Genomic DNA, 25,499 nt, shown 5'->3' on the forward strand with positions numbered 1-25,499 from the left:
AACAAGGTGTCAATGGCCCAACATTACATGTAATTTACACCTTCGTACTGGGGAGCCTTGAAATTCCTTGAATTCGATTTTTGTTTTCAGACAGGCCCCCCCTCCCCTAAAAACGGTATTAAGAGAGAATTCCCAAGCAAATTATGTCCAGATATATTGAATGATAGGACATTAAGAACAACACCGAAATGACAATTTTTTTGTTTTCATACAATTAGAAATTATTGAAAACGACAACAACAACATCAACGGCAAAACAAAATCAGATTACGAGATTGACGAGCTCACGTTTATTCACTCGATCTGTACGTGTTCAGCGAATCAGTGAAACACCGCACAAAGGCAGGAGACTCACAAAGAAGATGGGAGGTTTAGTGGGAGTAGATATGTATGTATGTACATTTGTTGGTTTGGTTTATATCTTCCATGTTATTGCAGCCAACCAGGCAATAAGCGAGCCAACAATTGATCGATTCGTTGTTGTTTTTGTTGTTGGCGGGTACGCGTTGCGCATGCACAAATAGGCCTAACTGATTATTGTGTAAAAACGTAATATATTTATGAATCGAGCGAATCTGTTAAGCTATAATTTATGTCCACCCAGCGAGTCATTTAGTTGCGAGAGACACATACATATGCACAAAGAGTCAATGGATAGACACAAAGAGTTTTACGGTCAGAGATGGAAAATGTAATAAGTGGGTACATTTACAAAATGGGGGTACGTTTTTGTAATCAGGAAGAGAGAGGGACACACATCTTCTTAAATACCAAATTTGAAACAATTGAATGGAACTACAATGTTTCGCCACCGGGGCTAGAATCCATTATAACCTATAAATGCCAATTTTTAGACAAATTCGTGAAAAATGTGGTGAAAATCATCAGGATACCGAATATCGGGAGGTACCGTTATATGGGGCCTATGCAATAACGGGAACCTATATATACAATGTTTCGCTACCGGAGCTATAATCTATTATGACCTACAAATACCAATTTTTGGAGAAATCCGTGAAAAAATGTGCCAAAAATGATCAAAATATCGAATATTGAGAGGAATGGCGGCTACACCAAAATTTCTTCTGCCAAATGTTGAAGCTCAATAAATATACTTTATGTCTACGATGAATATTTAGGGATGTTACAAATGGAATAACAAAGTTAATATACTTCATTTTCAAGGTGGAGGGTAGAAAAGTCAGCGATGGTCTCATGAGAATATCCTGAAATATTTGTATATAAAAACCAGTAAAGAAAGTCTTAAAGTCGGGCGGGGCCGACTTTATGATACCCTACACCACTTTGCTAATTTAGTAGAGCTTCGCATAACAATTAAAAGTTTTTTATGGGAGAATTCAATCATACACGCTATGATTATAATTATAATTTAAAATTCAAAGGACTAAATATGCCGAAGCATTTGTATCTATTAAATTCGGAATGGTATTACCCATATGGTGCACAATTAATTTGAAATCGGATAAAAATATATATGGGAGCTATATCCCAATCTGAACCGATCTTGATAAAATTTGGCAAAGATATTTCTGAGCTCTATTTGATATATTTCCCTGAATATCGTTGTTACGGAGTGCATAATACGGCTGTGGGTAACAAATCTGACAAATCGGATGAACAGTATAAATGGGAGCTTTAGCTATATCTGAACCGATCTTCACCAAATTTGACATACTAGCTTCTAGACTCAATTCGGTCTTAAGAGCCAAATTTCATCCAATTTGGACAAATATTAGACGTTTGGTGCACAATCAAAGATAATCGGACGAAGTTATATATGAAAGCTATATCCAAATCTGAACCGATCTCGATAAAATTTAGCAAAGGTATTTCTGAGCTATATTTGACATATTTCCCCAAATATTGTTGTTACAGAGTGCATATTACGGCTGCGGAGGACAAAAATAACAAATCGGATGAACAATATATATGGGAGCTATAGCTATATCTGAACCGATTTCGATAAAATTTGGCATACTTATTTTCAGATCCAATTTGATTGTACGTGCAAAATTCCATACTATTCGGACTGATATTACACGTTTGGTGCACAATAAAAGGCAAATCGGACGAAGATATATATGGGAGCTATATCTAAATTTTAACCGATTATCTCTAATTTCAATAGGGTTCGTCCTTGGGCCAAACAAATGATTCGTGCAAAATTTCATCTGGATAGGGCAATAAATGCGAACTGTTTTTTGTTCACAAAAATACATGGACGGACGGACGGACGGACATGCATAAATCGACTCAAAATGTGCTTCTATGCAGATCATCAGAAGGAACTATGGGTCTATCTCGTTTCCTTTTGCCTGTTACAAACAAATGCACAAAGACATAATACCCTGACCACCTTGTGGTGTAGGGTATAAAATAACTAGCAAGTGCTAGCTACTATCAGATTAGTTCTAACAGTTCATGTCAGGTCTTTTTAGTACCCAAACTGCACAATTTGTTCAGTTCGATACAATTTTAAATCCAAATTTCATACGTCGTACTAAATTTTCACACTTTCAAGTTTTTATATATTATTCAAGTTTTTCCTTTTTCGGAAATAACAATAGGAAAATGTTTACATTTTACACCGAAAAGTCTTCAAACTTTTTTATTTTGAAATTTACGGAGGAGGATATTTGTAAAATCATTGCACAATGGGCCCATATCCAATTTTTCTATCCAAAACTATATCAACGTCTCATTACTTAAACCCTAGAAACCAAAAGTGATCTCAATGTCAAATTTTACAATATCAGCTCTATTCCTTCATCCAATAACCAATTTAGTACTACTTAGTACTTTTCGAACAATCTTAGAACACATCTACAATACGACCTTCATATCTTAATCACAAACACCAAAGGTGACATCTATATCAAATTTCAGGATTTCAACTCTATTCCTTCACCCAATACCGAATGAAGTACTATTTAGTGCTTATCGTACAAACATAGTACACATTTCCAAGTCCATCCCCATATCTCAATCTTAAATATCAACAGACACCTCAAAATCAAATTTCGGGATTCCAGTTCTATCCCATCACCCAACATAAAATATAGTACTTTTCGTACACACTTCCAACCACCTCCATATTTTAACTACAAACACCAAAAGTGCATATCTATATCGAATTTCAGGATTTCAGCTGTATTCCTTCACCCAAACCAAATTTAGTAATATTTAGTACAATTATAACACACACTTCCACAACCACCTCAATATTTCCAGATACCAACGAGAGATCAATAGCAAATTTGAGGATGTCAGTCCTCTTCCTTCATCAAATACCAAATAAAGTATCATATGGTACTTTTCATACAAATATAGGGCGCATTTCCAAACCACCGGCGAATATCAAACACCGATATCATCAATAATCAAAATATCAAATTTCAGAATTTTATTTCTACCCCTATACTCAATGCCAAATCTGGTACCATTCAGCACTTTAAGTACAATTACAGTATGTACACCTTTCAGAAACCGCCTTCATATATCCAGGCTACACATGAACAGCGACCCTTGTACTAAGTTTCAGATTTTAAACACTATCTTTTCACCCAATATCAAATATAGTATTTTTCGTGCACTTATAAAATACATTTCCAAAACCACCACAGAAACCAACCAACAACGGGGACGCCAATACAAAATTTTAAAATTCCAGCTTCTTCAGTTCAACCTAGTCTATAGTGTACCAAAAAGTCGACAATGGTCATTGAAAAAAATCTTAAAAACAAAAATTTTTTATGGCGTAATGGTCCACTAATTTTTTTTTTTTTTTTGTTTTAATAAATCTACTATTAAAGGTACGATAATATTTAAAACAAAAAAAAAAAAATAAAAAATAACCATAATAGCTAAAATAATCCATGATTAAAGCTTAGATGACCCTTAGATGAGTTTTTTTAAAAAAAAGTCCACTGTTAAAAAATATTAAAAAAAAATATTTTAAAAAAGTCCACGATAAAATATTTTAAAATATCCTAGAGGATATACGATATTGTTTATCTACATAAATAAATCTATTTCGGGGGTAAAGTACTCACAAAGAACTCTTTGTGCAGAATTTCAGACAATTCCGTTGAAGAATGTGGCTAAAATCATCAAAATTCTCTTCCAGGAGGTAAAGTAGTCACAAGACACTCCTTTTGTAGATTTTCAGACAATTCCATTAAAAAATGTGGCTAAAATCATTAAAATACCGAATATCGGGGGGTACCGTTATATGGGGGCTATAAGATATCATGGACCGATGTAGTCCATCTTCGAATTAAATTAATTGAATTAAAATTATTAAATCCTTGCTTGTTTGCAGCTTTGACTCTATTGTCGAAAAAAAAAATTTTTCACAAAAATGTAAACATTTTCAATTGTTTTAAAAAAATTACGTTCGTAACGCTAATGAAGGATCCTCCCTCTCTATTGTGGACCTTTAGGAGATATCTTACAACTTTGGTACTTTCTAGAATATTACAACTATCAATTGTAGTAAATCTCCCATCCCAGCTAGTAATTAGCTTGCGTACTGCTATTTACATTATTGTCCACTTGAATGATGAAAGAGAGGAGAAAAAGAATAATGATCATGTTGTTGTCGTTGATGTTCGACTTACAAGCCAAGAAAACAAAACAAAAAAAAGCTATAACATCGCAACGATGACGTTTCAGCCATTGTGGCGCTGATGTCTACAAAATAAAAATTCTGATGTTTAAGGCCGGCTACGCTTGAGCGAATTGTGAATTATTGTCGCAACCAACATTCACGCACCGGGTCTCATACAAACACACACTCACACCCGCACTAAGAAGACGCAGAAAAGAATACGGCCAAAATAAAATTTATAAAATAGTCTGAACTTCAAAGCAAACGGAATATTCTTTTATCGCCCACGCCAGAGTGTACGCGTTACGGAACTTGACAAAGATAAACGACAGAATAAAATTAAAATAAAAAAAATGAAGAATTTTAATTTAAGTTTCATTATCCTTGCCATGGCCGTGCTGATCAGCGTTGATGCCCAGGATAAATGGTCTTGGTCGAAGGCAAAAAATCAAAAAGTTGTGGGCTACTATCCATCGGCAAACAAAAAAGTCTACTACACCGAAAATGACTCAGAGGACTATGCTCGGCGGGATCGCGAACCAACAACAAGGAAACCACTACCGGGAGAGTTGCCCAATGATGATATCGATGATTATGCTGATGACAGTGAAACACCACCAACCAAACAAAATAATCCCTATCCTACGGGAGGGGGTGGTGCATTTCAACCGGGTTTTGGAATACAACCAGGATTTGGTGCACAACCACCATTAGGCGGCGGAGGTGGTTTCAATAGATTTCCACAATTCGGAGGATCTGGTACGTTTCCGGGTATCTTAGTTGGGCCTGGTGGTCCAACGGGGGTTATTGGTCGTCCTCAGGCGCAATTCCCACCACAATTTCCCCAACAGCCAGGCTATGGAGCCTTTCCCGGATATAACACACAAAACTTTGTGGGCGCCGGAAATACCAACTATAGCCCCCAATATCAACCAGGATATCCCACGAATCCCCATCAACAACAATTTGGCGCCGGTGCAACACCACCACAATATCCCAATGTCCCATATCCACAATACACCGAAGGTTATGGTCTTTTGCCGTTTAATCAAGCTCCCGTCAATGGATTCGTACCGAATCAACAAAATTTCAATGGCGGTGCTGGAGGTTTTCCTAATTATCCCCCAAACAACTATCCCAATTTCGATGAATATCCTCGGAAAAGTGCCAATGTCAAGGCCAGTGGTGGTAATGGGGAAAAGAAAATCGACGACAAAGTTAGCAAAAATCTTAAAAGTCTATAAAAAATCCATGCCACTCCCATCATCGCACCAACATCTTGATATCATTCCCATATTTATTTTTTGTAAGTTTATTTGTAAGTGATTTTGTTTTCGTAAAGAAGAACAAAGAAAGGAAATTTAAATCATTATTTATATTTGTTATTTTTTGTTATACTGACTGTCCACTCACCTATTGTTGTAATAACAATAATCGAATAAAACAATGATCCAGCAAATGTCCATTGTGTTGTGTTGATATTGTCATCACCGTCCCATCCTTCACTTTTCATCGCTGTCAATATTTGCTTTTCAAAAATCATCAGTTTACTTTCAATCGAGGTCTTCCATTCGGTTTCCTGGAGAAATGTTTGATTCTCGGAGTGTGTCCAAATAATTTCGGTTAAATTGTTGCGCATTTTATGAATGCCTGTTTTGACCTGGAAATTAAAAGGGGACACGTTAAGTAAAGGCAGATAAAAAAATATTTTATAATATTTTGTTGTTGTTGCAAATAGTCAGGCTTAATCCCATTATTCGTGTTTTTATTAAAACAACGTTTGTTTATTAGTGGAGGAAGATGGTAATGTTTACCAGCGGGTAAAAATATTTTTTTAATTCCCGGACCTATAAGTTTCCTAAAATAATATTTTATATACAATATACGAGCCTGTAAAAAGTAGTTTTTAAGAAAATTAAAAATCCACGAGCTTTCGAAAAATTTAAAAAAGATTGAAAAATCAACGGGCCTTAAAAAATAATAAAAATGTAAAATTGAAAATCCACGAGAATTAAAAAAATTAAAATGATCGAAAAATCAACGCCTCAATCAAAGGCCTTAATAAATAATTAAAAAGTAAAATAAAAACCTATGAGCCTTTAAAAATAACTTTAAAATAATTTAAAAATCAACGGGAACTAAAATATATATTAAATAAAAAAACAAAATAAAAATTCACCACCCTTTAAAAATAAAATAAAAACCAACGAGCCTTTAAAGAGTAATTTTAAAATAATTTAGATATCCACGAACCTTTAAAGAATAATTTTAAAATAATTTAGAAATCCACGAACCTTTAAAGAGTAATTTTAAAATAATTTAGAAATGCACGAACCTTTAAAGAGTAATTTTAAAATAATTTAGAAATCCACGAACCTTTAAAGAGTTATTTTAAAATAATTTAGAAATCCACGAACCTTTAAAGAGTAATTTTAAAATAATTTAGAAATCCACGAACCTTTAAAGAGTAATTTTAAAATAATTTAGAAATCCACGAACCTTTAAAGAGTAATTTTAAAATAATTTAGAAATCCACGAACCTTTAAAGAGTAATTTTAAAATAATTTAGAAATCCACGAACCTTTAAAGAGTAATTTTAAAATAATTTAGAAATCCACGAACCTTTAAAGAATAATTTTAAAATAATTTAGAAATCCACGAACATTTAAAGAATAGTTTTAAAATAATTTAGAAATCCACGAACCTTTAAAGAATAATTTAGAAATCCACGAACGTTTAAAGAATAATTTTAAAATAATTTAAAAATCCCCGAGCCTTTAAAGAATAATATTAAAATAATTTAGAAATCCACGAACGTTTAAAGAATAATTTTAAAATAATTTAGAAATCCACGGGCCTTTAAAGAATAATTTTAAAATAATTTAAAAATCTACGAGCCTTTAAAAAATGAATTAACCATAATTTAAAAATCCAATAGCCTTTAAAAAATAATTTAAAATTTTTTTTTAAAATCGACGAGGCTTTAAGAAGTGGTTTTAACTTAATAAAAAATCCACGAGCCTTTAACAAGTAATCTTTATATATTTCAAAAATCCACTAGCCATTGAAAATGAATTAAAAATCCAGAACCCTCAAAAGAATTAAAAGATTAATTTTAAAATAATTTAAAAATCCACAAGCCTTTGAAGAATTAAAAAAAAATAATTTTAAAATCCACAAGCATTCAAAAATAATTTAAAATGCACAAAAAATTTGGAGTGAGAGTCACTGATGGAGTAAAGGATAGATGTATGAAAGTTTTTGCAAAATCGCACATTAAGGTTACGAAAACTACTAAATAATACTAAACGTCTAAAACGGTACCATTTGGTATTATATGAACGGATAGATCTAAAAACTATGGAAATGGAATTTGGAAATGTGTACTAAGTATGCGAAATGGTACTAAATTTGGAACAGTTTGTTTCAGGTTCAACGGATGAAGGTGGAATTTTGACATTTTATATTGGGGTCCCTGTTGGTATTAGGTTTGTGATGATAATAATGGTTTTGGAATTGTATACTGCAAATGCACGAAAAGTACTAAATAGTACTACATATATTTGGTACAATAGTGCTCAATATCTGAAATTTGGTCTCAGGGTCATAGTTCATGTGTAGTCTGGTCATATACTCGTATTGGTGGTTTCGGAAATGTGTACTATAACTGTACGAAAAGTACTGAATGATACCATATTTGGTATGAATGGATAGAGATAAAATTCTGAAATTTGATATTTAGATTACTTATGGTATCTGTGTTTGATGTTTGGCGGCAGTGGTTTGGAAATGTGTCCTTTATTTTTACGAAAAGTACTAAATGGTACTAAATTTGGTATTGAGTAAAGGAATAGGGTTAAAATCCTCATGTTTGATATTGAGTACTACGATTGTTTGAAAAGTGCTAAATGCTACTAAATTTAGTATTGGATGAAGGGGTAGGACTGTGCTGGTATGGTTGAAAAAATACAGCTAAAAACCTAAAATGATGGAATACAGCTGAAATCCTGAAATTTGATTTAGATGTCTGTGTTTGGAGGTGGTCTAGAAATGTGTGCTATAATTGTTCGGATATACGTACTAAATGCTACCAAAATTGTTATTTGATGAAGGGATAGAACCTAATTTCTAAAATTAGATATTGAGGTTATGCTATGTTTACGTTAGAACTTTTTGCAGGGTTAACCAACTTCAAGAGGATTTATTTGAAGTATAAGTAATGGATATGACAATTTTAATCCAAATCCAGTGGGTTAACCCATTTATATGTAAACGTACTGTTACTTTTGGTTTCCAGGGGTTACGTATGCAGACGTTGGAATAGTTTTGAAAAGAAAAATTGGATGTGGTTCCTTTATACAATGTTTTACTAATAAATCATTTGCATTTGTGCCATTTATTACAAATTATTAGGCTACGATAAACGCCTATTATCTCCTTCCGGTGAAAATGATCGTATGCTTACTATATTCGAAGAATCTGAAATAACTCATACGTCATATGAAAAATATTAGTTATACGAACAAATTATATTTTAAAATACTAGTTCCATATGTATGAAAATAAATATGAAATAATTCCAAATTAATACGAAGACCTGACCCTTTATAACTTATATTTATGACACAAGCAAACAAATTAAAATTATTTTATTTCAATTTAATTCCAAAAATATTAGAAAAGCATTTAATTTCTAAATCTGATATGATTTGTCATGACAATTTTATAATTCCATTATTCGATAAAAATCTTCTAATAAATAATACAAATTCGGCGCCAAAATAGATGACGGTTTGCGGAATTTTCATTCTATTCCTTTGATATCAAAAAACACACAAATCATATTGACCAGATGTGATTCAGAAAATTAAAAAAAAACTCAAAGATACACACACATAGCGAACAAAAGAATTGATAAATAGAAATAAAAAAAAAACAGATAACATCAACATCTTACCTCAGCTTCGTGTTCGCCTTCCAAGTGTTGAAACAAATAGGCACCACCGACACAATAGCAGACCACCATCAAAATCAGTGTCACGTGCGACACAATACAAGTGATGACTTTCCACGAAAAACAGATGGCAGTGACACATCGTCCACGTTCCGGTTTGGCGGGCTCAAGCATATGCGGTGGCATTGAATGAGCACGGCGGCTCGACATTATGTCCGGTTAGCTAATACTGCCACAGTTGAGTTTGGTAATATATTTGTTTGACAAATTATGTCGATCTGCAGATTGATGGATTGATATTTTTGCCGTATTACGATTTGGCTGTTTGAAATTTGTGACGTATGGCACCGTCTTGCTGAAAGAAAGAAATATTGATTTTCCATCAGCGCGGGAAAACGTTAAATCAATCCCAAATGTAAATGTGGGCGCTTTGAATGTTCAATTAATTAAAAATCAATTAATTATTATTTTTTCACCGAATACATTATTAATTTTCTTGATGTCGTATACAGTATATTCTGATAGTAAAGAAGAAACAAATTTAATTGTATGTGATTCAACACAATATGTATTTCAGTTGTAACTTGGGAAAAGTATCAAAAAAAAGAAATATTGTAAATCAAATTTTATTAGGAGTCTTTGAAGAAAAAACCAGTAAAGAAAGTCTTAAAGTCGGGCGGGGCCGACTTTATGATACCCTACACCACTTTGCTAATTAAGTAGAGTCCCACATAACAATTAAAAGTTTTTATGGGATAATTCAATCATACACGCTATGATTATAATTATAATTTAAAGTTCAAAGGACTAAATATGCCGAAGCATTTGTATCTTTTAAATTCGTAATTGCCCATTTGGTGCACAATTAATTTGAAATCGGATAAAGATATATATGGGAGCTATATCCAAATCTGAACCGATCTCGATAAAATTTGGCGAAGATATTTCTGAGCTGTATTTGATATATTTCCCTGAATATCGTTGTTACGGAGTGCATGTTACGGTTGTGGGTAACAAATATAACAAATCGGATGAATAATATATATGGAAGCTATAGCTATATCTGAACCGATCTTCACCAAATTTGACATACTACCTTCTAGACTCAATTCGGTCGTAAGTGCCAAATTCCATCCCATTTGGACAAATATTAGACGTTTGGTGCACAATAAAACGTAAATCGGACAAAGTTATATATGGGAGCTATATCCAAATCTCAACCGATCTCGATAAAATTTAGCAAATGTATTTCTGAGCTGTATTTGATATGTTTCCCCAAATATTGTTGTTGCAAAGTGCATATTACGGCGGCGGTGGACAAAAATAACAAATCGGATGAACAATATATATGAGAGCTATAGCTATATCTGAACCGATTTCGATCAAATTCGGCATACATATTTTCAGGCCTAATTTGGGTGTATATGCAAAATTCCATACAATTCGGACTGATATTACACGTTTGGTGCACAATAAAAGGCAAATCGGACGAACATATATATGGGAGCTATATCTAAATTTTGACCGATTATCTCCAATTTCAATAGAGTTCGTCCTTGGGCCAAACAAATGATCTGTGCAAAATTTCATCTGGATCGGGCAATAAATGCGACCTGTACCTTGTTTACAAAAATACATGGACAGACGGACGGACGGACGGACAGACGGACGGACGGACGGACAGACGGACGGACGGACATGCATAAATCGACTCAGAATGTGATTCCATGCAGATCATCAAAAGGAACTATGGGTCTATCTCGTTTCCTTTTGCCTGTTACAAACAAATGCACAAAGACATAACACCCTGACCACCTTGTGGTGTAGGGTATAAAAAATATACCTAACTGGCAAGTGACCTCTACTTCATCGGCAAAAAGTCCACTAAAAATATTAAAATTTGTTCCAAAAGTTCGTGTTAGCCCTTTTTGGAACTTAAAACTTCAGTTCGACAAAATATTTATACCCTCCACCATAGTCTGAAGGGTATGTTAAGTTTGTCATTCCGTTTGTAACACCTCGAAATATACATTTTAGACCCCACAAAGTATATATATTCTTGATCAGCATAAAATTCTATGTCGATTTAGCGATGTCCGTAAAGTAAGTAAGTAAATTGATACAATTTTACTCAAATGTATATTATGTCTGCAGGACTTTTGGTATTGAAAATGGGCCATACAGGTCCACGTTTTGGTATAGCCCCCATGTAATTGTACCTCACTATTATTGGTATTTTGGTGATATAAGCGACATTATTCACCTGAAATGTTTCAAATCTCGCATTTGAAGTTCGTAACGAATACTACAGCCTATGACAGAAAATTTTCCGTGCAGGTCCACATCTTCGTATAGCCCCAATATAACTGTACCTCCCGATATTCTGTATTTTGATGATTTTAGCGACATTATTCACCGGAATTGCTCCAAATTTGGTATTTGAAGTTCGTAATGAATACTACAGTCTAAGACAGAAAATTGTCTGTGCAGGTCCACGTTTTGGTACAGCCCCCATATTATGGTACTTCCCTATATTCGGTATTTTGATGATTTTAGCTACATTATTCATAGATTTTTTCAAGATTCGGATTTGCATAACGGATTTTTTGTAAATTGCCAAATTCGTTCCATACCGTGAAGGGTATTCAATGTTCGGACGAACTTACAGCCTTTTTACTTGTTTTGTAATTACGATTACTTACTTAAATTAAACAGACATTATAGATTATTTACCTCGTATATTTTCAATAACCCGCAATCTTTTTATATCACATTGGTTATCGCGCTACCTCTGTATTTTTGTTTATCTATCAAAATATTTACTTATAATATTTATTAGATTTACTGCCGAGTTTTTCCTCCAAACTCAAAAGTGATGATTAATTAACAATAATTCATACTGAATTTCCCTGTAGGATTTGCAAACTCTCAGCAACTCTTTAGTCAGTTTTACTCTCTTCTCTTTCTTCCACTAACAGGACTTTTAGATCATCGCACAACAAACCATAGAGAGTTTTTCTAATTCAATCTCACAATTTTAACTATTCGCATTTCTTTCATATGGCATTTCTTATTAAACTACCTGTGTATGTTTGTTTATTAGTCAAAATATTTTCTTATAATATTTCATTGATTTATTAATGAGTTTTCCCTACCAAACAAAAAACAACTCAAAAGTGATGATTAATTAATAGTTGACTGAAATTTCAGAAGCAGCTCGTGTCCAATGTAATTGTTTTTGCAAATGGAAATTGTGCAAGTTTTTCTTTTCTCTCTCTCACAAAACTTACTACATATATACTTTTAAGAGTTTCCCAATGATGAAAATGTAGCCAAGTGAGGCTATTTTCCAATTGTTTGTTTACATCTGATACAACAACACAAACAAACATTTTGGGAGCCACAATTGCCATCGTCATAGTTAGTTGGCGTGTGCTAGTTTGAGGTGAAAATATCCCCCAAAAATAAATATTGAAGACATGAAATTGAGGGATCACAGTGGAGCAAAATGGAACAAAATTTGAAATTTGAAACACAAAGAAAACCGATGCAGCTGCAATTTTGAAATTTTGATATTTAGTATCTATTAACAAGTTAAAAAGCAGTATGTTCGGCTGGGCCGAACTTTGAATACCCTCCACCTTTTGGAACGAATTTGAAAGTTTTCAAAAAATAAAATCCGTTAAAAATTCTGTTAAAATCTTAAAAATGCCGAATATAGCCGTTATATTGGAGTCAATACCACAAGGACCTACATAGGCATTGTTTGCCATAATTCAAAATTCGAAACTTGAAATAAACGGGGATTAAAGGGAGCTATACGAAGACCTGGGCCTAAATTCTTGTTCTATAAAAATGTGAAATAACAACTTTTAAAAAGGAAAGAAATGTCAAATGAAAAATGTTAAAAAGGAAATATTTTTTATTTCATATATTCATAGAACAAGAATCCAGGCCCTGGACCTGCATGGACAATTTTCTGTCACAGAAAACATCTATGACAATTACATCTCAAACAATTACGGTGAGTATTGTACATAAAATCGTCAAAATACCGAATATAGGGAGGTACTGATATATGGGTCCTATACGAAGACCTGGACCTGCATAGACAATTTCCTGTCACAGACTATAGTTCCCATTACGAACCTTAAATACCAAATTTGAAACTACTCCGGTGAATAATGACGCTAAAATCTTCAAAAAACCGAATATTGGGATGTACCTTTATATGGGGGCTATACGAAAACGTGAACCTGCACAGACAATTTTCTGTCATAGGCTGTAGTATCCACTACGAATTTCAAATACCAAATTTGAAACAATTCCGGTAAATAATGTCGCTAAAATCATCAAAATACCGAATATCGGGAGGTACCGTTGTGTGGGGGCTATACGAACCTGCACAGACAATTTTCTGTTATAGGCTGTAGTATCCACTACGAATTTCAAATACCAAATTTAAAACAATTCCGGTGAATAATGTCGCTAAAATCATCAAAATACCGAATATCGGGAGGTACCCTTAAATGGGGCTATATGAAAACGTGGACCTACATAGCCTATTTATGAACTTAACCTGCCTAGTGGCAAAATAAACTTGTGTGAAAAATTTTAGCCTTAGGAGTCAATTTTTTCGAAAAATAGCGTGATTACAACAGACGGACTCTCAGACAAACGGACACCGCTAAATCGACTTAGAATTTTACGCTGATCATTTACGGAATGACAAAGTTAATATACCCCCATAGTATGGTGGAGGGTATAAAATAGAACGAAGTATTGTTGATATCAGGAGGTGTTTTTGGAAGTGTATGCTAAGTGTAGGAACGTTTTTCCATAAAGAATATTTGAAGTTTTAAAACATAATCTATGGGGATATATTTCCTTCAAGGTCTTTCATATAAAGAAGACCTTTATGGGCACTAAATCCAAACATTCAATGTATAAATTACCTATTGATAGACTTCAATATTAATGAGGCATATACAGGGTCTTCTATGTTCAGAAAGATCAGAAAGATAAAGAGACATATATATAAAATACCTTTTGAAGGTATACCACCATTATTTGGAAACCCTTCTGTGTTCAGAAGTCCTATTGAAGTCCCTCTATGTTGGGATTTTTTTCTTTTAGAATTTTATATGTTCAGAAGAACTATATTTTTCCACAGAAGATATCTATAGAAGACCTTTGTACCTTCAAAATATTTTTGATAAATATCTGTATTGAAAAGTTTTGTTTAAGTTGTTTTGAACACTTTTCAGGAGATGCTGCCTTTAGAATATCTTTTACTCTTTATTTCGGGTAATTGAGTAAATTTTATTAATTTTTAAATCACTTTTTTAAATCACTTTTTATTTTTTTCTCCTTTTCATCACACAGTGCACAGATTATTTTTGGGGATAAACGCAACAACATGCACATATAGGCAACACGACTGTATACACTGGCACTGGACCATCGGCCGTCGGTACAGAAGAAATAAACTAAACAAGCAAAAAAAAATTCATTTAAAACATTGAACTAATTTTATTTCATTTTTTCCTCGTTTTTTGAACATTATGATTTTTCATTTGACTTGCTTTTTTCGGGTTTCATTAACAAAAAATTTTAATAATAATTTATTTTTCCAAACACAAACAGCCGTATCTTAGATTCCAAAATTTTCATTAGCTTCTTGTGTGGGGGTCTAGCTGTTGGCTGGCTGGCTGGCATTATTTCATAATATTTTATTTTTTCAACAATTTAATTGCCACTCAAAACGTTGTGAATTGATGTCTAGGAATGCCAAAAATGATTTTTCTTCTCAATCATTACGTCTAATTGTGGTTATAATTTTTTTTAAATATCGTTATTATTTATTTTTATATTTAATTACTTTTTTTTAAATTTCTATATTTTGGAAAGCGTCGTGTTATTGGGTTTTCTTTAATTTTTCGTTATTATTTTTCCTCCTGTTCTACACAATAAACACCATGGACCATTGATGATTTGGCCGCCACATTTTGACTTCGGTCCGTCACAACGCACACTCGTGTGTGGCGCAAGAACAAAAAGAAAAGGGTTCAATGTTCTTCGATCGCCTAAAGTGCACTTTCTTTCTTTCTTCCCGACCACGTAACGACCACAACCGATCTCTTGCACAGATCCACGAGAACTAAGGAAAATGTTCTTAGCCAAACAATTTGATTGTGGAAATCTCCTTTGGCTGAGAGAGTTTTGCCGGAAAATTTGTTTTGTTGAGGAATCTACTTTGTGTATATTTTGGAAAATGAGAAATCTCTATTTTAGATTATTCTCTTTGCTACAAGAGAGAGAGAGAGTGAAAGAGAGTTGGTTCTCACATTACAATGCACTTCTAAAATATGAAAATTTGACTTGAATTATATTTTATTGTTTTTTTTGATAAATAAATATTTCTTTGAGCTTTAGGTCTGGGTTTTTTTCCTTTATTTAAAATCCGTTTTGTTTTTTTTAGTAATTTATTTAACTATCGATATATACATTATTTACCTATAATTTACGTATGTGTATATTAATTTTGTTACTCCTACTGGCCACTACTTCTAATCTAATACATTTTTAAAATTAGTACAGAAGCATAAATTGTTTTTTATTTTATCTTATTTTTAAAATATTACAATATTTCTATGTGGTATGCTAGAACTTTTCGTACTCGTAATTGACATCATTTGCAAATCTAACTTCACTCATTCTTAATACATAATACAACAATTTTTATTTTCCCATACACCTTACCGAATTTATTTCTATTTGTACATTATACAGAACGCATTTCCAAAAACTATTTACCTTCATAGCAAAATTCACAATTTCAGCGGTCTGCCGACATTCATGTCAAATTTGATGTCACTTAGTATCTTTCGTACAGGTTGTAAATTCGGTTCATTATCTAAACAGGGTGAAATAAAAATAAAACTGCAAAAAAGTCAAACGCCATATTTTTTACATTTTTTTAAATATTTTTTCATTCAATAAAAAAATGTCGGAAATAGCATCAAATTTTAGAATAAGTTTAGATTTGTTCGAATTGGTCACCTTTGGCACGAATTATGGCCTTCAACCGGCCAATGAAACCATCACATGCTGAATGTTGCTCTGTGGTATTTTGCTCATTCCCGGCGATGCGCTTGCATGAGGTGATCGACACTTTGGTATTTATACCCTACACCACAAGGTGTTATGTCTTTGTGCATATGTCTTTGTTCCCATAGTTCCTTTTGATGATCTGCATAGAATCACATTCTGAGCCGATTTATGCATGTCCGTCCGTCCGTCCGTCTGTCCGTCTGTCCATGTATTTTTGTAAACAAAGTACAGGTCGCATTTATTACCCGATCCAGATGAAATTTTGCACAGATCATTTGTTTGGCCTAAGGACGAACCCTATTGGAATTGAGATAATCGGTCAAAATTTAGATATGGCTCCCATATATATCTTCGTCCGATTTGCCTTTTATTGTGCACCAAACGTGTAATATCATCTCGAATTGTATGGAATTTTGCATATACATCCAAATTAGGCCTGAAAATAAGTATGTCAAGTTTGATAGAAATCGGTTCAGATGTAGCTATAGCTCCCAAGTATGTTGTTCATCCGATTTGTTATTTTTGTTCTCCGCAGCCGTAATATGCACTCTGCAACAACAATATTTGGGGAAATATATCCAATACAGCTCAGAAATACATTTGCCAAATTTTATCGAGATCGGTTCAGATTTGGATATAGCTCTCATATATATTTTTATCCGATTTTAAATTATTTGTTCATCAAATGGGCAACACAAGTCCGAATTTAAAGATATAAATGCTTCGGCATTTTTAGCCCTTGAACTTGAAATTATAATTATAATCATAGGGGGTAGGGTATCATAAAGTCGGCCCCGCCTGACTTTAAGAATTTCTTTACTGGTTTTATTATTTATTTATTATTTTCGCGATAATATTCGCCATTTATTCTGACTATCATTTTTATGTTTACAAATTACAGGACAACGAATGTTTTCTCATCGGAGAGAAGCAAATTCTGCAGTTCACCAATTTCGACCAAGCGAAGCAACTCTTTAGCTCTTTTGAGTCTATTTGGAGTTTCAATGGTTTACCCCGAGCTTATTTTTCAATATTTGCCGAATGGAATTTTGCGATATGTTCGGCGCACGAGCCTTTTGCAGACACTGCGACGCGGGTTTTTGTACTATTTCTGCTGATGTTGCTGTTTTCTTTCGTCCACTTCCTTGACCTTGGGATACGCTGCCAGTATCACGGTAAAGAGCGATGGTACGAGACAAAAAAAGGATTTATTCACATTTAAATGCTGGAGTACTCTAACGATAGCCACTTGTGGTTTTCTAGCCAAATATAAAGAAATAACACTATCACGCTTGAATTCCATCACGAATAACTTTTTTTCTGGATAATTCTCACCAAAATGCTTTTGTACGCTTATAAACAATATAATGACCTGTCACTGGAATAATTTTAACGGCTGGCGGACGAGAGGCTGAGAAATTACAGCAGTCTGAATTTGGTTGCAGTTTTTTTATCTCACCCTGTATGTATCAACTGTCTGTCTTCGTACACAATCCGTTTGGATGCGTTAGTCATCCTCTAATTATTTCTTTATTTTAACGACAAACACAAAAACGTAAATATATTTTGATTACATATTTTGAATTCACTTTTAAAGTAATTGCTTCCTTCAGTTCAAACAAACGGGAAATGATTTTGGAGAATGTATTCGAAAATAATCGTATAAAAACACAACCAATACATTTGGCCGATATTCTTATCACTATAGGCGTGTGCTTCCATCATTCCATTAGATTTTAGTGTCATATCATCGTGACGTATCTTTAAAACATATTAAAAACAAACTGATCATCTATTGTATGCTGCAAAAAGTATTCGCCATCCGTAGTCCAAAGACTAAGGTCGTTGTTACAACGAGTTCTAATCAATTGAATTATTATTTTGAGTTATTTAATAAAAACAGAATTTAAATAAAAATCTACATTATAAAGAATTTTCGAAGTGAGTAACAATATGTCTGTTGTGTGATGTCGAACTTTTTTAATAAATAACACTAAGTGAAATTAGCTGTCCTTAAAATTTGTGGATTGCCTTGCATGGTTGCAATTAGGTGAATATAATAATGTTTTCATTAAAAACTACTCAGTAATTTGTAATGGGAGAATGTTCTCTCTCTCTTAGAGAATTTTTTCTCTCTGTCGATTCCCTAAAATACCACCAAGAGCCTTGCAATAATATAATATAGCATAAAAATAATTAAAAACGTCAACATTTGGCAGTTTTTAACTGAAAATAAAAGTAAAACGTAAAAAATACTCGAAATCGGTTCTCATAATGCAATATGAGTACTATACCTAAAAGTAGACAGATTAATCATTGGTAAAGAATTACCAATGATTCTGGGTGTTATCAAAAATCTCTATCAAATTTCAAAATTCCATCCTAAATGTTGCGAATTATATCTCAAAATAATGGTCAAGACAATTTGGAGTCCTTAGAAAAGTTTGGTTTTTTGAGTTACCGACAAAAATTGGTAACTTTGAGACCCAAAATTTTGATATAAACCAGTAAAGAAAGTCTTAAAGTCGGGCGGGCCGACTTTATGATACCCTACACCACTTTGCTAATTTAGTAGAGCTGCGCATAAAATTCGTAAATTCGGACTTGTATTGCCCATTTGGTGCACAATTAATTTGAAATCGGATAAAAATATATGGGAGCTATATCCAAATCGGAACCGATCTCGTTAAAATTTGGCAAAGATATTTCTGAGCTGTATTTGATATATTTCCCTGAATATTGGTGTTACTGAGTGCATATTACGGCTGCGGAGGACAAAAATAACAAATCGGATGAACAATATATATGGGAGCTATAGATATATCTAATTTGGTTGTATGTGCAAAATTCCATACTATTCGGGCTGATATTACACTTTTGGTGCACAATAATAGGGTTCGTCCTTGGGCCAAACGAAAGACGGACTGACATGCATAAATCAACTCAGAAAGTGATTCTATGCAGATTATCAAAAGGAACTATGGGTCTATCCCTAAATTTTCAACAACTAGACTGGCTCTTCTTCGGTTAACTTATAGAAAAATTGCAGTAAATTTTCGAGAATAAAAAAATTTGAGATGTTTTTCCATAGTACATATTGAATATACAAATTTCGTTTGTTCAGAGTCTCACAAAGCATTCCTAAAAACTGAAGTATTAATAGGAATTTTATATAGAATTGAAAGTGTTAAATTAACAGTAACAAACGCAAACACTTATTTAAATTTTTTTACATCAATTTCGAACGCATTTTTTATTAAAACTGTTAAACCTAGATTCATAATTTATTCTAAGACTAATAATGAAATTTTGTGTAGAAACATTCTTCCTTTAGTGCCTTCTGACAAAAATGAAAAGTTATGGTACTTTAAGACATCAAATCGAAAAAAAGGACGTGGACAATTGATGAAGAAAATAAGAAATATTTTCGTGGTAATATTGATGTAAATATTATGTTGATAAACAATGGAAATAGAAATTTAATTTCCTTGGTGACTTAGGGTGAAATATTAAATATTCTCCATTATTTTTTGGATTTGATTTGTACTTCTAAAGTTATGTTTTTTTGGGAGATTTCCGCATAAACTCAAATAAAGTACGCTTTAACCACAAAAGGTGTTTTAAATACAGGGTGAGATGAAAAAACTGCAACCAACATCAGACTGCTGTCATTTCTAAGCCACTCGTACGAAAGCTGTTAAAATTATTCCAGTGACAGCTCATTGTATTGTTTACAAGCGTACAAAAGCATTTTGGTGAGAATTATTTAGAAAAGAGTTATTCGTGATGGAATTCAAGCGTGTGGTTATATATTTTATATTTGGCTGGAAAACCACAAGTGGCTATCGATAGAGCACTCCAGCATTTAAATGTGAATAAATCTTTTGTGTCTCGTACCATCGCTCGTTACCGTGATATTGGTAGCGTAGCAAGACGTCAAGGAAGTGGACGGAAGAAAACAACAACATCAGCAGTAGAATTCAATGGCAAGTAATCTTGTAAATTATCTTGACTTTCGTTTTAAGGGAGTTTTTTTAACAATTTCAAAAAGAGGCTAAAAGGTCCAATTTTGGAGGTCTTTATCCAAAAGTTGCAAAAAAAAATGTAAAAGACCTTGTCCTTTCTATTTAAATTACTATGTGATCTGAACTTTCAAACGCCAAGACACGCGTCTAATATTTTTAGCTCCAGTTTCATCATTTGCTTGATTTTTTCTGTTATTATTTAAAAACAAGTAAGCAAAGGCTACAGTCGTGCGGGGCCGACCGTTGAATACCCTACAACACTATAATAAACGATACAGTTTATGTAGGCGAGAAACTCGAAAGAATTCCACAAGATATTGTGACAAATAATAAAAGAAAAACCATCAGGTTTCGTTCTCTAATTTTCGAATAATAGAAACTTAAACTAATTTGCTCATTTCCAATTTATTAGTAGATGTTGCACTTAAATGGTCTTCCTTGATCAGGAACCAATATTTCCCAAAGACCTATAATCTCTCAAAAGTGGCAGGAGATTAACATTTATTATTGGTTTTTGACTGAAACGCATTTATATGAGATACAGACATTTGACTATATTCTTCAACGAAATCAGCCTTAACGAAATAGTCAGAAGTGCATCTTTCCTGTATTTCTGAATTCTCCAAAAAGTCACTGGAATGAACATTTTCGTATTTTGTCTACAAAAGTTGGCAAACTATTTCAACATTGAATATTTTTGGATGGCCATCAAGAACTGCTTGGCTTTTGCAATGTCCGGTAACTCCCATTCAAATGTGCGTGAGGATCGGGCGATAATTACGACCTGCTGATAATTTGGCAGTTTTTCGGTCCATTTCAACCCCTAAATATATGGCGATCATCTCCAAAAAGAGTAGGCTTCTATTCTGACCCTCATCTTATCCCCATGCAAAATTTCATAAGGATCGGGCCATAAATGCGATCTGTATATGATATCCTGATATCCTAACTACTTAGTTTTGTTAGCTGTAGAAATATTACCAAATGTTTAATTCAAAATGAAAATATGCCAAAAATATGACAAAATTGAAAAAATATGAGAAAATTTTACAAAATCAATATTTTCATCTTTAGAGAGATATTTTTATGCGATTTTTTAGACGTTGTTTCTTTCCTGCCAAGAGGCCATTCTGAATTAATGAGAACTGTCGAAATCAGTTCAGCCGTTCTCGACATATAAGAGATATTTCAAGCATATCTTCTTTGATAGACATATATATCGCACATATTTTGCTATATATCCGATTTGTTGGATGTTAACATCAATGTAAAGGTCAGAAGTAACCTTGTCATATATTCGTGATTTCGCCGGGATTTAAAATATTCGCGGTTCAATGAAAAATGTTGAATTTTTTCAACACAAAAGATATGGTCTATTTTACCCGCTAAATATTATCCGATGACCACCCAAATTGGTAGGCTTATTCCCCGCCCTAAACTCTAGCTACATACAAAATTCCGCGTCGATTGGTCTATAATTGCGACCTGTATAGCTACTGCAAAATCCGATATTTTTTTAGTATTTGGTCCATTTCAACCCCTAAACATTTGGCGATCATCTCCAAAAGAAATAGGGTTCTATTCTGACCCTATCCCCACCTCCATTCTAAATTTCGTGAAGATCGGGCCATAATTGCGACCTGTAGAGTGATTACAAATTAACATGGACAGACGGACAGACGGACAGACGGACGGACGGACATACATAGCTAGATCGACTCAGCTCGGCGAGCTAGGAAGATCCATATATACTTTCCTATATGGGAAACCAATATTTCGAGGTGTTACATAAATTCTGGCCCAATCAAACTTATAATACCCCCAACACATAGTGTTGTAGGGTATAAAAATGGACTTTGTCGTACAGTGTAATTGAACAAATTATTACAAAATGTTGTTCGATAACCAAGAGTCCAATAAAGCAGATTCTATCAAATCGGAAACTCCTACCCTTATATGAGATTTATGTAAAAATGTTGATCTTTTTTGTAGAGATATGACCCAGAGTCGAACTCGATCTAAATTTGACACAAAATAATGCGATGTATTAAGTTTCGACAAAATCGGCAAGACACTTCAACAGTTATCATGAGCACCAGATAAAGGGACGGACATGACTAGATTATAGGGACTAAAATCCTTATTTAGATGTGTCGCCTATGTAACGCTTTAGGCTTATTTCCATATTCGAACTCTTTTAAATTTTTATAAAAAATATTATGACCAAATTGAATACTTCCTTCTAGAGTTGTCGGGTACACTAGGCAGACAGATGGACGAGCTTGACTACATTGACTTCAAATATTCAACCAAGTTGTTCGTCCAGTTTCTTTGGGTAAAAGAATATTAAATATTGACGTTAGTCCTGTTTACACTACACTGTTTTTGCAACTTTTTTGAAGTTAAAAAACCCAATAAACTATCCCCTAAACGCGTTGATACACATAAATCTGGCAACATTATACATGCGTATCTCATCTTATTCGACCTTTGCAAAGAACCATATAAACATGCGTATCTATACAGAAAAATCTAAAAACATATGCATCTCAGAAGTTCAATTGGCGTGATTTGTTCTAAGAAGAAAGAAAGCAATTCAATTTTAAAGACTCGACATTTTTAGGGTAAAAAATTGTAAATAAGACAATTGAAACAAAAAATATTCCTATCAAAACACTTTCAATAGATCTTGCAACAAGTGAATATTTTAAAAAACAAATAAATAGAAGAATGAAAAAAATTTGTAAATTCCAAATTATGGCACCGCACATTCAAAAAGTTGAAAGTAGTTTTGTACTTACGGCACTGTTACATGGGAGTTATAAAAAATGCATATCGAAATGCATGCTAAGTAATGCGAAAGTAATCCATTTAATTTGAAGCTGAAATACCAACATATAAAAAAATTGGAAAAAACATGAATGAAATAGCAACATAGAAAAAATACCTAAATACACTTTCGCCAAAACCTTCTTCATATCAACACAACTCACTCTTATATACCAAGAAAAATTTGATCATTTATGTCCCCAGATTCAATATACCTCATTTTCAATACCAATCATTTTACACAGAATGAAAACGATTATGCTACATTTCAAGGTACTACGTCAAATAATGGTGTTTTTATCTCGTTTACAACAGACAGACGGGCATCAATAAATCGTCGTAGAATTCATTTCCGACGAATATATAAAGGTTCTCCATTCTATGTCTTATTGTCAAATTTTTAGAAGGACAAAAGTGTACAATCCTCTCCTACATTATGCAATGGCTTAAGGTTCGCAAAATTTCGTTTTTATATCTTTCAGATCAAATACCGACATGGCACAAGACAGGATTTTGGTAAAATGTGGAGGCTTTACCTCACAACTTGTAAAATATGTTGGAAATAAAGTCGACGGAGATCCTCTATGGGGTTCACGCTTCGATTTGGAAAATCCAGAGGCCGTGGTTAGAACACATTTGGACTTTCTGGAAAGTAAGCGATTGATTAATTGTTTATATAAACAAAAATGTAGTATTTACAAAATCTATCTATTTTTCAGATGGAGCTCAAATCATTTCATCGAATACATATCAAGCCAGTGTCGAAGGCTATATGAAATATTTGAAACTCGACAGAGAACAAAGTATTCAACTTATACGCAAAAGTGTTAAATTGGCCAAAGAAGCCAGAGAAAGATATCTAGATAATCTCAAAGCCACAAGTGGAGCTTGCAATGAAACCATTTTGGTTATGGGTGCTGTGGGACCCTATGGCGCTGTCTTACATGATGGTTCCGAGTATTCCGGCAATTACACAGATAGAATAACCAAAGAAGAATTACAAAATTTCCATCGCACACGCATAGATGCATTACTGGCCGAAAATGTTGATGGTTTAGCAATTGAAACTATGCCAAGTCAAAAAGAAGCCGAAGCTGTTACAGAAATGCTTCTCAAAGATTATGCGAATGTTAAATTTTGGATATCATTTCAATGTAAAGATGATCAACATTTAGCCCACGGTGAAAAGTTTGCCAACGCTGCTAAAACTGTATGGGATATGGTAAGAAGGCAATATGGTGCCAAAGCGCGTGAATATATTTATGGAATTGGTGTGAATTGTGTTAATCCCAAGGTAAGTACATATATAATTTAAATTTTAATTGATTAATGATATTTTGTCTATAGAAGGCCCTTAAAATTACCTCTATTTGTAGAAATTTTAAACTAATATTCTATCCTATGAGAAAAATCTTTAAGTCTTTAAATAACTTAAGGCCTTCTATAAAATTATGATTCTCTACTGACGCAAGATCTTTTAAAGATCTGCTATAGATATAATTCCTTTAAAAAGACTCATACATTTTTACAATTGATATTTTAATTCCACTCTTCTTCTTTGATTAAAGTTTGTCTCGAATCTCTTCAAATCCTTACACAGTCTACTGGGTAATGAAGATATTCCCCCATTGATGGTCTACAGTAATAGTGGCGAAATATATGACACATCTAAAGGCGAATGGACTGGCCGAGACAATTGTATACCCATGAAAATGTTTGTTCCTGAATGGATACGTTTGGGAGCTTCAATAATTGGCGGGTGCTGTCGTGTATATCCCGAAGATATTTACCAAGTACGGCAATTAATCAATAGCTTTTCGAATTAAGTTCATAATTAAAGAGTACTTTAGCAAATAAAGATTTATACTGAAAACTTGTACAAAAAAGTTTTAAAATAAAAATAAATATTTTTTGGATGCAGATTGCCGGCCTCATGGAATGAGCTACA

General features: G+C 33.3%; 3 protein-coding genes across 4 annotated transcripts in view; 2 read left to right on the forward strand and 1 right to left on the reverse strand.

Annotated features, from left to right (window-relative positions):
• Positions 1–15,819, reverse strand: part of LOC101893496 (uncharacterized) — a 25,392-nt gene extending 9,573 nt beyond the window's left edge. The window contains exons 1-3 of the mRNA XM_059118950.1: positions 15,466–15,819; positions 9,588–9,939; positions 6,044–6,290 (exon numbers count right to left, since the gene is read on the reverse strand). Coding sequence (XP_058974933.1) covers positions 6,044–6,290; positions 9,588–9,794 — 454 coding nt within the window. The 5' untranslated portion in view covers positions 9,795–9,939; positions 15,466–15,819. The remainder of the gene's footprint in view (positions 1–6,043; positions 6,291–9,587; positions 9,940–15,465) is intronic.
• On the forward strand, positions 4,829–6,134 carry LOC131801021 (calcium-binding protein P-like). Its single transcript, XM_059118957.1, has one exon. It carries the CDS (start codon positions 4,984–4,986, stop codon positions 5,872–5,874), a length of 891 nt encoding a protein of 296 aa, XP_058974940.1. The 5' UTR covers positions 4,829–4,983; the 3' UTR covers positions 5,875–6,134.
• Positions 15,820–18,533: 2,714 nt separating the features above from the next.
• Positions 18,534–25,490, forward strand: LOC101892870 (uncharacterized). Of its 2 annotated transcripts, none has more exons than XM_059118954.1 (4): positions 18,534–18,638; positions 24,034–24,203; positions 24,271–24,845; positions 25,120–25,490. In XM_059118954.1, exons 2-4 carry the CDS (start codon positions 24,047–24,049, stop codon positions 25,375–25,377), a joined length of 990 nt encoding a protein of 329 aa, XP_058974937.1. In that variant the 5' UTR covers positions 18,534–18,638; positions 24,034–24,046; the 3' UTR covers positions 25,378–25,490. The 2 variants fall into 2 exon arrangements, with proteins under 2 accessions (XP_058974937.1, XP_011294552.2); XM_011296250.3 differs by lacking the exon at positions 18,534–18,638 and adding an exon at positions 23,214–23,346 and having other exon boundaries at positions 25,120–25,489.
• Positions 25,491–25,499: the final 9 nt, after the last annotated feature.

The sequence above is a fragment of the Musca domestica genome, unplaced genomic scaffold (assembly GCF_030504385.1).
Source record: "Musca domestica strain aabys unplaced genomic scaffold, Musca_domestica.polishedcontigs.V.1.1 138, whole genome shotgun sequence".
In the NCBI taxonomy this organism is placed as follows: Eukaryota; Metazoa; Arthropoda; class Insecta; order Diptera; family Muscidae; genus Musca; species Musca domestica.

What these genes read in the sequence shown, in the direction of transcription:
- LOC131801021 (XM_059118957.1), top strand. Translation starts at nt 4,984, where the DNA reads ATGAAGAATTTTAATTTAAGTTTCATTATCCTTGCCATGGCCGTGCTG.
- LOC101892870 (XM_059118954.1), top strand. Translation starts at nt 24,047, where the DNA reads ATGGCACAAGACAGGATTTTGGTAAAATGTGGAGGCTTTACCTCACAA. An exon ending in ACATTTGGACTTTCTGGAAA is followed by an intron (nt 24,204 to 24,270) that starts GTAAGCGATTGA and finishes TCTATTTTTCAG; the next exon opens with ATGGAGCTCAAATCATTTCA. An exon ending in TGAATTGTGTTAATCCCAAG is followed by an intron (nt 24,846 to 25,119) that starts GTAAGTACATAT and finishes CTTTGATTAAAG; the next exon opens with TTTGTCTCGAATCTCTTCAA.